The 14,991-nt window shown below is 36.9% G+C and overlaps 1 protein-coding gene across 4 annotated transcripts in view; it reads left to right on the forward strand.

Moving 5' to 3' along the window:
- CDH8 (cadherin 8, type 2) overlaps window positions 1-14,991 on the forward strand; it is a 146,892-nt gene that overhangs the window by 113,480 nt on the left and 18,421 nt on the right. For 3 of the 4 annotated variants that reach the window (XM_014942497.1, XM_014942496.1, XM_014942498.1), the window contains one exon: window positions 6,539-6,656. In XM_014942497.1, the coding sequence (XP_014797983.1) occupies window positions 6,539-6,656 (118 nt within the window). Of the gene's footprint in view, window positions 1-6,538; window positions 6,657-14,659; window positions 14,781-14,991 lie in introns of those variants that run through there. The other variant, XM_014942499.1, reaches the window with a different exon arrangement.

Raw genomic sequence — 14,991 nt, forward strand, 5'->3', positions numbered from 1 at the left:
TATCCAGAAAAAATGCTGAGTGTCTTTAAGCTCCCACTGTTTCCACTCTGATGGAGCTCATCGCTTCATAGGTTCCTGTGTGTTAATAGGTAAAAGTATAATCCAACTTAAATTCCAATTGAGTTATTGAACTATATTGTAGCTGGTCCACGTACAATTTAGAAGAACTACTTAAAACAATAAAACCATTTCCCCTTATCCATATCTCAGGTATAATCTCTATTTATTTAGTTCTTACTGTTCTATGACAAATTTGAAAAAACAAGAAAACAAACCAGAACTTGATGTACAGTCAAGGAAATTGTAGCTGCATGTGAAATATCTAAAGAGGGATGGGGTGTTGGAGAAGGGGAGTTCATGTTTTCATCACACTTCACCAAAAGAAAAAAAATTAACAGGTTATTTGCTTCTTGATTTAATGAAATAAAAGGGTTGGCAAAGTAATTTACACAACACTCTACAAGGTGAAATAAACATAGCAAGATATCATAGCAACCTGTATAGCCTTTTTCAAAGAAAATTAAACAGATTTCTTAAAAAGCATCCATTTTGAAGCACAAATGTACAGAAATAGGGAAGAATATCTCATATGCCACATAAATGACAAGAAAGATTCAAGAAAATATACAGACTTTTAGAAAGTAATGCAGTGCAAACGAGATTTAACATTTTAACTAGCTTAAGAAACACTGTATGTTTCAACAATTCACTGTTTTTAAACTTTCTAATTTATTTCTAGATTGTGACATTTTATTTAAATAAACAGCAGCTGACAGCATGACACTAGTCTTGTTAATCCAACTATGCCTGTGTCTCATGTGGGTGTTCGGCATTAAATTCACTTTTCTCCAAAGAAGGTTACCTGACAACAGAACTAGAAATTATTTTCCTTTAATAGTATTTAAAAGACAACCTATCTAGTAGTGTATGACAACCTGCTTCTGCCACAACTGGTTTGTTACAGAACATGCCTTGACTTCTAGCACCCCTTTTTGTTTATTAGAAAGGTGTCAAAAATGTCTTATGTAAGAAATGAGAATTCTGTCTAACCACTGAAGAACAGATTATTGAAATGTGCCCTTATGGGCAGACAGTTATGTTGCTGCTGGTATTTTAAGTTCTTCTCGCTCAGAGTGGATTTCTGTTTAGCTCAGGGTGGATTTCAGATGCTGAGTAGTTACATTTTCAAGGATATATTAAATACTAATGAGTATACCTTTATCCAGGGCTCAGTAAGCTGGTTGCACAGTGTTTTCTGAATTTATACTTTATCCAGGGCTCAGTAAGCTTCCCTGAAATCAGAAAGCTGGTTGCACAGTGTTTTCTGAATTTATGCATCTAGATATTCATATCAAATTTCAGGTGGTTTAAGAGATGGTGAAAAATGTTCGCATTTCATTTTGGAATAAAGCAATACATGAGATGATTAAGAGTCAGCTGGTAGAAGAGGCTTTTGTTTAAGTACTTATGGAAAACTTTCATTAAACCATGATATTCTTCATTTTACCATCACCTTTTATACTCTTGATCTGATGGCAGATGTCACTCTTGAGCATGAATCCCTGTGTGAACTTTACAGATGGTTATTAAATATTTGACTGCCAGCATGGATGAGGTGGCACTGATCCTGCAATTTATTCTGTGTTTTAAACAAATAGCATTATTGGAACAGTAACCAGTCCAGAATAATTACCAAGGTTAGGTTCTAAATTTAAGTTGTCATTCAAAAATTATTTGCTCCTGTAAAGATTTTGGTACCTACGCTACGTGATTGGTTTTTCTCATGCTTATTATTCTATATTCACATTTTGGAAGAAATCATATTAATCAGTCAAGATGTAGAATTTAAAAAATTAAGTATGTCTCAGCTATGAAGTAGCAAATAGGAGACAGACACTACTTTCCTACATAGTAGCAAAAGCCTAATTTGGATATTTCTCCAAAGTTTAAACTTGAATGTTCCATGTGCAGGAATGGCACAATTGTGTTATGGTATTCCAGTCTATTTACATTTGCAGTTCAGCTTAAATCTAAGTTTAAATCAAATTTGAATTACCATAAGGGAGATTACATTTGAACCTTTTATGAAACCTTATTTGCAGCCCCTAAATATATTGAACCATCTCATCCAGTTCAGTTTCTAAGTGTTCTATTTTGGGTTCTGATATAATTGCAAGTGGCAAGTGCAGCTGCTGGTGATGTGACAGAATGTATTAAAAACTGTTGATGTATAACGTTGCCAGGTGCATTTTCTGTGCTTTAACCTACCTCTAACAGTGGAGGTGCTACAGGTAGGAGAGGAAAGGAGAGGAGGAGGAAATGTATTTGTCCAGGCACCTATTTCTGTGCTCCTTGCACATCTTTAAACACAACAGAAAGTTGCCAGAAATGCTTTTTGTCAGTTTTAAGGAAAAAAAAGATTGGAATGTAGTGTTACAGTACCTCTAGGTTAAACATAAATCAGATTATGCCTTTCTCTATTATTCCTTTTTTTTTTTTTTTTTTCATAATTCCACTTTCAAAGCTGGAACATTCCTGGTTTTGCTGGCTGTAGCTGTACAGCTGATCGTTCTCCAGCCCAGCTGAATTATTTTCCTGTACTGCTAGAACAGAACATCTGCATTGTTGAGTGAGAAAAGTGCCTCTTTCGCTGTTCCCCAGTCCATCCCCAGACTCACAGTGAAGTGCTGTTGGCTCAAAACAAAGCTGCAAACTTTTCAAACATTTAAGTAGTGCAGACAATGATGTATCAGCGCTCAGGCCTGTGGTCAAACTAGAGCAATATAGAACTGAGTACAGCGCTCCCCCAGTCTCTCGCAATTTGTCTCTATTTGATTCAGTTCTCCCAGTAGAATGGGTTTTTGCTGATGGAAGAAATCTTCAGATAGATCTCTGTCTCTCTGAAGAGTCCAAGCTCATTCAAACGGCAAAATGCAGGTTCTAGCAGTAAAAGGGCTGGCTCTGGCTGAAAAGGCAAAGTTAAAATTGTTCTGTGATGAGTCCACTGCTTACAGTGTTATGAGTCTGCAAAGTGATTCAGAATTAACCATGGACACCAGTGTAACTGCAAAGGGCTTTTCAGAGTTGGAAGAACAATTTTAATAAAGTTACTATTATCCTTACTAGTGGTAAGGAACCATTTTGAGTGAGGTTAGTAAGTTGCATTCCAGGGAAGGTCTTGTAAGCAGTATCATGTATTAAAATCACACACAGAAAGTTGTGATACATTGATACATTGATAAGGACTTTGTTTCTGTTTTACCCTTCTACATCATTCGTTACGATTATACTGCTGGTCTTTTATAAATTCTATCTCAGTCATATGGCTGTGGAGCAATGCAATACAAACCTGCAGACTGTAACGCCGAGTTGTCCTAGGGGATCATTTAACAATTAATTTCTATCCAGAGTTGCCTGTTAAGCAAAATACGCTGATTTATTATGCTTCTGCTAAATGTATGTACAGAATCAAATATATGCATGAATTTTTAATGCAACATCGAAGTTGAAATTTTACATGGAAGAATTTCAAAAATTTTAAGATTGAACACCCAAAGGGTTATTAAGTTTCACCGTAGTGCTCATGGATATACAGTGGAGAAATGTGTTCTTGTTTTCTTTTTTACTGATATTGACTGATTTTGTTCTATGGAACACCTTTGTTACACGTGTTATTATAGTAAAGAAAGATCATCTGTAGTGCTAGGGGAGTCAGGTCAGCCCTGGAAGGTTCTCTACCATGTTACAAACTACAGATGAAGAGTTGGAGAATGACTTTGATGGTGTTCCATTCCCTGATCACACAACGCTGAGCAATAAAGTGTGCTCATCAGCAAACTAGTAAAAAAGTGGTAGTGAGAATTCCTGGACTTTTTTCACCCCTATGGAGTAGAAGATAGAGCAGCTTTGTATCACCGTATATATGTTATGCTTTGCTTTTTTTTTTTTTAAGAGCTTATTTTAATGCAAATGCACAAAGAAATAAGGTTGCTATGGGAACACTAACTCTTAATTCCTTGATGTGTGCATGTAACACAACAAATGTAGTATTCCACTAAGCCTGTCTTTTGCATATAATTTTTGGTACATTTTCAGAGAATGATTTGGTAAACAATGGAAGGAATGGATGGAAAGAACTGAAATGTAATTTTTTTAATATAATTCTATAGGACATTAAGAGGTATCTGTAGTTCCTGGGGGGGGAAAACAAAGGACAAAGAAGATGCGCAATTTCTATTTGTTGAAAATTTCCAATCTAGATGATATTCTAAGCTTATTTCATAAAATTTCTGTGAACTGAAACCCCATATTACTAATGCTGTTGGCTACTGGCTTTCAGGTATATTAATTGAAAACCTAGAGACAGTGCAGCAAATTTTTATAGTCAGTTCTCTTACATAACACTGGAAAGAATTAACAGTTTTGTAGCCAGTAGAGATAAAATTGCATCACCATCTGATGAACTGCACCAGTTGGCCTTCCAGACTTCACTCTGCCATTATCCTTTTCCCCTGTTCTAGCAGTGTTTGAAAAATGGAGCAATCATAAAATATATCTGTCTAAAGATACTTGTTCAGGATTCCATTCTGAATTGCACTTACCTGTGATACAGAATTAGTAGTACCCCCTCCAGCCCTCTGCCCCATGCACGTAGATCGTTTGGTACCTTACACCTCTGCAAAGAGAAAGCTGAAGATGTTCCACATTGTAAATGGCTCTGTCTCTGCAGTGGGACAGACAACATCTGCTTCAATATTTTTCAGCTCTCTATATTTCCTCACACTGCATAGCTCTCTAGGTTCCATTGTGTAGCTACTTCTTGCAGCAAAGGAAGGCCTTTTTCTGTCCATCTCTTCTCATATATGTGTTTGAAATCCTATCAGTCAAGGTTTTTACCTTGGCAGATGCGGTTATAAAAAATAATAATCTGTTTATGTGGTAATTAATCTAAAAATGTTTCCAGTAGATTTTTGATAATAAATCTGACCTATCCAGAATATGATTAGGCAAGGAATTAGTTGTCTCAGATTCCTTCCTAGGTTTTCTTACAAAACCTAAAAGCCTATATCAATACCTGCTCAAACATCTTTTTGCATATCTAATTTCAAATATTTATGTTTTGATGTTGCTCCTTGTTGTTAACTAGATTTTATTTTTTGACTGTTGAAGAACACAGAAGAAAGAATGGAATATTGACTGTTATTGTATATGTAACACATACAGATTGATAGTCCTTTCCCTTGTGGAAAAACCAGTATAAAATATTAGTCATTAGCATTTTGTTGGTGAAGCTTTGAAAATCTAAGGTGAGTCTATGAATTTGGACAGCATCACACCCTGTTTCCATTTTTTACTCCACTCTTTAAAAATGAAATTTGTAGTGATTCCTAATTTGAATTTAATTGTCCAAGAAATTATTGGTCAGTTGCTTTAGGCTTTACAAAAATAACTACATAAGACAAAAATGTTATTGAATTCAATGGGCATGGGAAAGGTCAATAATTCTCATTAAATTTCTTACAAACCTCATCTAGCATGAGCTAACTACCAGTGAAATCCAACTCAGTGCAGGATCTGGAGTCATAGTTGTCTTTGTTTCTACTTCTCTAGAAAATACTTGGAATAAAAAGTAATTGCACCCAATATTTTCAAAAAATTCGAACCTCCTTATTATTTTAAAATAATGTTTTCCTGCCTTCATATTCCTGTGCAGCTCTGTATGATTTGAAGATGATCAGCTGCAGTATCTTTCTGAGTTATTTTGGAAGTAAAAGAGGTAAATGGAGGTAAACAGACTACAGATACTAGAGTTGGTCATGTGAATCATATGAGGTGCTTCATACAAAGTTACTTGATTATTCACAGTTATCCAGACTGTCCAAACACTCTTCTCTTCTAACCTTAGTATCCTGTGTTGTTCTGGGAATTGTTTGGTAATAATTTTAAAACAAACCTATCTTCCTAGTACAGGAATAACTGATGTTTTATTAAAATCAAGGAAAAAATACAAATATAGACAGATTTTTTCAGATTAGATTATTTATCATAGAAACTTTGCAGAAAAAGTTAATTTAAAAAAAATACTATTCAATGAAATAAAATATGGTGGTGGGGGAAAGAAGAAAAAATTAAAAATAGATTGTACATTTTGGTCCAGTGAGAAGCACAGCTATATGAATGGAAGACTACCATGGGCATCGTGAGTGTTTCTGAAACACAGTTTTCCTCCTTCTTTATTGCTGAATAATAATTTATTACTTGCTTTAACCAGGAGCAGTTTTTCCTGGCCTCCCTTCTGTGCCTGTCTCTCCTTATTCTCTGCCTCTTTGTTCTGGAAACAGTTTTAATGGGCCAGATGCAGCCCCTGTTCCCCAGACTTTCAGTCTAAGGTCTGTAAAAGCCTTGCAAGATTATAAATTAGCATTTTTAATCTGGCATGTAGACAAATGAGAATGTGTCCAATAGAATGTAATGGGTTTTCCAATACTGTATGTTTATCAGGAGTGTGAATACTTAATAAGAGCATTTTCTGTTGCAGGTAATTCAGATTGTCAGTGCCATTGACAAAGATGATCCTAAAAATGGGCATTACTTCCTATACAGTCTTCTTCCTGAAATGGTCAACAATCCAAATTTCACCATCAAGAAAAATGAAGGTAAATATAAAACATACACAATGTGTATCTGAACAACTTAGTTTTGAATTGTTTTGTTGACTTTCAGTTACTTTAACAGTTTGTCCCTTTGCAATTACAATGGAGATAATATGCTTAATGGTACCTTCGTTATTTCTCTTAAGCTGTTTCCAATAACTTTACAGTAGATAAGGACAAAGTAAAATGAATACTGATTGCATATCCTGAAGACAGCTCACTGGCTTAAATAAAATGAAAGGATGGATTTACTGCCTGTTTTATTTTTATTAATTTGAAATTCCAGAGATATGGTGTCAGGTGAAAATATGAAACTATGCTGATAAATAAATGTTGATCCTGCATTGACTGGGTATAGGTGGGAGCATAAAATTAAGTATCTACTCAATCCCCTGAGGGAAACACCTTTTAAGGCTGTTTGTTGTGTCTGTAAAGGTTCCAAAGCATTCCAGGTAGGCACTTGTACTAGAAAGCAGAATGTGCTTGGTCAGCAGAGCCCAGAAGGGCACTTTGTATCACTAAGCTTTAGAGCACTTCTGGAAGGGCATAATGTCATTTTGTAGCACTACAGAAATGGAATTTCATGCGTGATGGGAAAAAAGACCCATTAAATAGTGTTGAACAATAAATTCACCCTGATCCTTTTCTTTGGCACACAGATAGATTTGAAGGTCATGTGAGAAGGAGGTAGGAATGATCACAAGAATGCTGTAGGTAGTGCTTTGTGTGTTTGCACTTACTTGAGTATTCAGCAAAGGTTTTTCCAACTTGTTTTTTTTTTTTTGGTAATAAAACACTACCCTGTCAGGAATTTAGTCAAATTCAATCTCTTTATTTCTCTTAATTGAAATGATAATGAAGGATATCCCTGTTTAGTCCATTACTAATAGGAAGATGTATGTGTGAGGTGTATGTGCATGAGTGTAAAAGTAACAGTTATGAAATGACAAATAAAGAGAAAATGCTGTTTTCATTTTTCATTCTACCTGTTCCAACCAAGAAAAATGTTGGCACCATTTTGTTAAATGATACTAGAAAAACCTAATTTCTTAAGTCTGCTTAAATATATCCTGATATTTTTCTTTTCATTATATATCTTTTTCTCTTATAGCATTCATGAAGCGTGTCTCTACTTTATTTTTACTTCCATGTAGAAAATAAGTCTTTGTATGTTTTCTGCACTCACAGGAGAAGATGAAACAAATCTCTTCAAAATGCATTTCATAATCATCAGTAGTGTAACACAAATTGAATTAAGCATCCTAAATGCGAGGTGGTTTGCTTTGCACAGCATGACAATGTGAAAAAGGTCTTAGCATTTCTCTTCATGTTTAAAAACTTAGCTCACATCACTAATTAGCCCTGTACTTCCAATCTGTTACCCATTTAAGACCCACTCTTACTCCCAGTCACAGCCAATGGCAAAATGACTCCTGATCTAAATGGGCGTGAGGAACCTTTCCTTATAACACATTTTAGAAAAATACGTCCAATTTTCTTACAACCTTGCCACTCAGTTTTACACATTTTAATACATTTGAATCAGTTAAATGTGTAAATCCTCTTAAAACAACCAACTGCAATCTCTTGAAATTAAAAATCCATTTGAAGAGACTTTTCTGATTTAATCTTTCAGTATCTGAGACTAACATTCCAGCTATGTGTACCATCCTTTTCTATCAAGATTGCTCAGCCAGGGATGCAATCCGTGCTTGATGCTAGAACATGATCTCCCACAGGAAGCAAATATTCCTGTCAAAGCCAAAATCAGGGTATAATTTGGTCGAGGTGAGGTTTCGTGTCATTTAAACATCATAAATCTTTAGTAAGTCTTTATTTGGTTATGCCACTTAAACAATGAACTTGACCGTGACTTTGTCTTGCATATATCTGCTAGATAAGCACCAGGGATTGTTCTTGTTGAAAAAGCTCCAGTAGTCCTAAAAAACCTGAACTCACAAGTCAAATTTCTCCTTAGTTGTACTAATGTGTGTCTGGGCTGTCCAAAAGCCAGTTGGGTGTGGTATATTAGAAGCCATGTAGGAAAATGTCTGTAACAAACCCTGCTGTCAGCTCTGGAGAGGGGTGTTTCAGAGCAGTGCACATCCCACCTGGGCCTGGAAGGGAAAACCATTTCCTCGTACTGGTGGGCAACGTCCCTGAGCCCTTCCTGGGACTTCAGCTTCCTCCCGTATTCTTGGCCCTGCCCAGTTCTTCAAGGTGGCAGAGACTGCCCTGATGGCTGCAGAAGAGGTGCTGTCCTCTCAGGGATATTATAAATGGGTTCCATTTTTCTCAGGAAACCTAATATAGAAACCCAATCTTTTATTTGCTACAACTAGCAAATTTTTTTCTTTATTTAAATGATTTTTTCCACCTTGCCTTTCTCCAAAATTTTCTCAAATGCAGAGATAAACAAAAGTACCCTTCCTCAAGGGCCCTTGTGAAATTATATTACCCTTTGGGATTCTTGTTTTGTGCTTTAGGTAACGTTCTGGCATTTGGCAATTACTTCTCTACTTCATGAAGTAATGACATTGTCTGACCTGGTGGCACGAGTACGTAAACAACAGAGGTTGGCATCTGCCAAGGGAAGAAAGCTGTGCTGTTCTGCTTCCATACCTCATACTAAAGAATATATAAGATGGAATTTTCTCTTGCTGTATGGAACATAAGCATAACCATTAATTAATTTAGTTTGCAGCCTACAGGCTAATTCTATTGTTTGAACTTTCCAGATTGCCCTAAGGGAAGTTGACATGATACTTCAGTAATTAACAGTCCTGCCCAAATAGACTACAAATATTATGATCGGCTACGTTGTTATTGCCAAATATGTTTAACTAAGTGACACTATGGTGTTATCTTCATCAGAAACCACAAAAACCCCCACTTCTCCTAAGGTTATATTATGTATTATAGAATTTATTCTGTGATCACAGCAGAATCTGTTTCTTGAAATGATATACCGGTATCCTCTATCTGTTAAATTTGCATATTCACAATCCCTTCTGATTGCCCAAAAGATGCCCAAATCTGTAGAGGCTGCAGTGCCTTTCTGATGTAAGTAATGTAAAAATGTAAATTTAAATGTCATCATACATCTCACTGAATGTCTTTAGATCATCTCTTAAGAAATCTTCATTATTCATATCTCCTGATCTGTTCTTTCTGTTCTTTTCCGAGCTCAAATGTCTGTTACTGAGTCGGTTTTCTTAAGCGTGGTGCCTTGGCTAAATCAGCAGCTCCTGATAATCTGAAGTGCAGCAATCCTGCTCTCTCAAACCAGAACACAAGAAACACTGATCATTTAGATTGCCAGATACAGAAACATTTATCCCTTCACAAGAGTGATAATAAAATTATGTAATAAGAACAGAGGAAGTTAATACAATGTAAAAATCATGTTTTCTGTGTTAGTCCTGGTGACTAACCTGTGACTCGGTGCCATAGCAAATCCTGGACTGCATCAACTCATCTAGGCTGGGTGTCTGTCCCCTTACCTCCCCAGGGCTTCATCCTGGGTTTCTGCAGAGGAGCAGAAATGCAAAAAATGAAAATAAGTGTTTTGTATAATGTTTCTGACAAACTTCAAACCAAAAAAACCCTAAAACTTCAGATAAAAATATGTGATGTTTAGGTGAATGTTGATACACTACAGCAGTGTGTTGTAGATCCTTTAGCTGAATGGAAGTAACCCCTCCAGAAAGCTGTAGGATTGCAATAAATGACAACAACAAAAAAAAAAAAAAAGAGTTAGACAACTGATAAGGATTTTGTACTGTCATGGCATCAGTAAATTGAAATGAGACCTCTGGAAATGGAATTAGCATTTGTTGACAGTCTTTTTTCAGGTGAGTGGTCTTCAGAAAGCGTTACCTCAAATGTGATGCCAGTAGCTGGATCGTCTCCTGCATCCCAAAGAACGCGCTCGCAGCACTACCTGCTTTCAGCTCTCAATTCCTCATGGGCTTATGGTTTCCTCACGTTGTTCAAATGAGAACAGAATTTTGTGATAAAAGCATTTTCACAGATGCAAACCTTTTGATATGCTGCCAATGCAATTTTTACTTTCAAAAACTAGCAAATACATCTCTGCCATAAAGAGACTTAAAGTTTTTCCCAAAAGATGTTTCCGTTGCTATTCCACTTTTTCTTATGCCAAATTCTGTTTCCTAATAGAATAACCCCCTTTGGATGCAGGAACTCTTCTGATGGAAGAAATGGTGCATCTCTACTAAATCAAATGTTCTGCAGCGCCTTTGGATGCAGGAACTTCTGATGGAAGAAATGGTGCATCTCTACTGTATAAATGTGATATTACATCCCTCTTACTGGGGTTTATGTAGTAGAAATAACCCCAGAGGTGCCCACAACATGGGCTGGCCTCGTCTGTGGGTGAAGAGAACCATTTTAACAGCATGTGTTTGTATTCCTAAAGAAGTCCAGTAGCCCTACAAGTAACCAGCCTTCTCTGTCCCCAGAATATTCAATGTCCATCTGGTGATTTGAGCTCTGAATTTGGGCTATTTTAGTGAGTGAATAGTAAAAGAGGTTTTTTGTCTTTTTAAAGTGAAGCATTATATGTACTTCAGTGATGAACTACTCTGTTGGTTCTCTATAATGAACTTAGTATTTATTCTCAGCTATGCTCAGTCTATTATACCTATGATACCTATAATAGCTCCAAGAACGTTCATGTTTAAATGTCCATTTCTTTTGTGATTTCCACTTAGCAAGTTTAATCTGTCACTTATGTCCTCATTGTGCTGCCTTGAAAGGTAGGCAACATGTCATGTATTCAAAAGGAAATAGCCTGGTATAATCACTTCAATCACAAACTGGCTCGCATGCCTTTGTATACTATGCATGTCTTTTTTAAAAATATTTGCTATTTCTTATCACCTCTTCCCCATTAATAAACAGATATTTCTAAACTATTTAGAAAGAGCCTGAGAAGACAATTACATGCAACCTCTCTTTTAGAGATCCCAAATAATAAAAACAAATGCTCGGCACTACTTCATTTTTGAAAGCATTTCTGTGTCACTGTGGTTTTAATGTAGATTTTTTCCACATCTTTTTTCCTGAAAATATTTTTAGCAGCATCTGTCAAATGCATACCTGGAGGGTGAGTCTTTTGTTCCCACAAGAGTAACTCTCATGTGTTAAAATGAGTTTCTTTCCCTGAATCGGTTTCTTTTGGCATTTCCCGATAAGTCTCTGCCGTTGTCTCAGCTGCCAGCTAAAGCTCCCTCTCTGTTTTGATTGACTTTTCTTTCCAAATATAGACCTCGGAGAGCTAAGAGGTGGCACTGCCATTTCATTGCCCTCCTTCCAGTTTGCCCAATTTCAAAGTTAACCCACTGACCTCAGGTACAAATTGCCTTAGCGAGGACATCATTAAACCCATGATTTCTTGATGGATGTACAATGAACATCTAGAATAACAGCACCCATATGGTCCCTGGGATATGAGCAGTAAATCCTCATTCATTTTTGCAGTTCCATGCAATTTTTCAAGAGCCTTGGGAAACGTTGTGGCCCAGCTGCCATCTCCGCCAGAGGGTGTTTCACCATGGCAATTCTCGAGGGAAAGCACATGCTTATGTACTTCTAATGTCTTTAATTACCATCCTCATTTCTTTTATATATCAATAATTAGACTTTCAAAGTAAAATTCTAAACATACCAAATCACATCCTTGTTAGCGGTTTTCTTGGAAAGTGAAATTAAGTGATGTGATCAGAGATGTGTCTTGCAGCCTGTAAGTAAATATTTTTCTATAGTGTCTGTCGGTGTCAGTGCTATGGGGTAACATCCAGAAAACCGCATCTAAATTTGTAAAAGAATATGCTGCATAACCTAGAAAACAGCAGTGATGGGCATCTCTCTGAATAGGCGTATTTTAGTCACCAGCAATCACAGGGAATACTTACATAACAAGGTGCATTCAGTGTGAAAGTGGTAGAGTTAAAAATAAATTATTCCAATGTATTAAAACCCAACAAACACAAACTAACCTATAATCTGGCACTTACGTGCCAGAATCTGCCATCCCCGGGCACACGTCGTGTTTCTCCAGGAGTGCTCATAGTGTGAAAAAATGTATTATAAATATCATACTATCAATCTTTTTCTCAGCATGGCATTAAAACTGGAGCTGTTTAAATAGCAAAGTTCAACATTTTTATAAACTGAGGATACCAGAACAACCTCAGATTATTGATTTTCTTTATGAATGATATAGTTAATAAAGAAATTGTTAGTATAAAATTATTGAAATATTTCCTCTTTAGGGTGGTTGAAAGATTTTGTTCATTAAGTTCTTTTTTGCTTGTTATAAATTGTAAGTTATAGAAGTTAAAACAAGAAAGCATAAAGAAGATGTTGGTATTTGCTGAGTAGAAAGATCTAAGTTTTATCACAACAAATCACATGAGAGTTAAGGTAGCTAAGCTCATTAAACGTTTGAATTCTGTGGATTTAGACTATATGGCATGAAATCATGTTTCAGAAAGCTCTTAATTATGTTTTGGATGCATTCTTACCTTTCTCAGTTAAAAACAAAATGTGATTTACAGGCCTGAACTACCACATTGTACTTAAGAGCTACAGTTTATACCACACGACTGGATCCGCGTCCCTTCCAGGAATGCCGTCTGCAGTGTCCCTTGGTCTGTGTGCTGGGCAGCACGCAGGAATCACCGTCCAGCTGGTGGTGACAAGAGAACACTCTGCTACTTTACTCCTCACTGCTGGAGCAGACAGGCAGGATATCAGGGTTTTAGAAAAGAAGGGACAGATTCTAGTGTCGAGTCCCTGAAATTACTTGTTTGTATAACAGAGGAAATACAGTTTCTTACTTATTATACTTGGGTTCCTTCATCCTTAGTCCTTAGACAATTGACCCAATTGAAACTGCTTTGGATCAAAAAATATGTTAGATCATTCTTTGTAAGAAGCTTAATCAATTTCCTTATTTACATATCTGACAGAGTTCAATGTAATGTCATCCTGTGAAGTAATAGGCTGTGTCTAAAGGCTGAAAAAGGTGAGCCCTTTCTGCTAGTGACAAAGTGATAAGCAACTTGAGGTGGCAATTGGTACTACAGATCTTTATTCTCAAATTCTAGAAAACTGCTAGAATTTCAAGTTAATGATATTACCAAGGGACGCCAGCACATTCCAGTAACACTCAGAAGTTCTGTCTTGCCAGGCACTGAATGCATTTCCATTTCCACTGTATCATTTCACATTGCAGCTGAAGTAATATAACCAATTCCTTTCTACTATACCATTTTGTGGGCCTAGCAAAGTTACACTTTTCCATGGTACAGAAGTGTTAGTCCCATCTAGTCTGAGAATGTCAGTGCAAATATTCTCAGTCTATATCTTTCATACCTTATACCTTTCTGCTTCCTTTCCCCCTTCTTTCTTTACTATCGTCGCTATTGACTATGTTCTGTTACTCCCTGATGTTCTGTTTTTCCTTGATGTTGAATATCATTTGAGTGCAATTTAAAACAACTTCCCTGGCGTAGAAGGATGTGATGTTATTTTCTGAAGTGAAGATTACATGAATGTAGATGGGAAACCAGCATTTTTCCACTCCAATCCTTTGTGTGCCACTTCCTTCACTGACACCTGCTTCTGCTGTCTCTCCCATCTTTCTTCTTGCATGCAGACCACTGCTCTTTCTGGACTCCCTTCTAATTAGAACCATAGAATGGGCGAAGACTAAGTGCAGTTTCTCTGCAAACATACTTTTTAACCCTATCTGGATGATTTACACCTTCTTACAATGGTTGTGTGCTTTTCACCACTTCGATAGGCTAAAGAGTTGCATCCTTCTTGGTGCACGTAGCTGCTCTGGCTGAAACTGAATGTTAGAGAAATAGAATCAGGACTTCAGAAGCTAACTCAGCTACCAAGCTCCTCCACGCTTTGACCATTCTGTCTGTTCTGTCCATCTGAAACCTTACTCACTGCTCTCCTGTATTCAGGATGCAGGGCTCCAGACAGATTCCCTCTCTCCTCCGCCCTAAGCCAGATGTCATCCATCAAGTCTTCATTGGACCGGACAGGCCAACCCGATGAATGACCCAGCAAGGAGGGGGCCAGCTGGTAAGCCGATTGTCCTCTTCGAGGCATCTTTAGGCTCTTCTTCAGCTCTGCTGTGTTCCCCAGCACGTCTGTACTTTTTATAGTTTTGTAGCTGGCAAAGTGTTTCTCTGGGAGCACTTCTGTTCCAAATGCTGTTTAACCTTTCGGTCCTGTTTTAGTTCAGCTCTGTGATGACAACGCTTTTCCAAGCCTCACACAAACATACTTTCAG

The sequence above is a fragment of the Calidris pugnax genome, unplaced genomic scaffold, assembly GCF_001431845.1.
Source record: "Calidris pugnax isolate Ruff unplaced genomic scaffold, ASM143184v1 scaffold28, whole genome shotgun sequence".
Classification (NCBI taxonomy): Eukaryota; Metazoa; Chordata; class Aves; order Charadriiformes; family Scolopacidae; genus Calidris; species Calidris pugnax.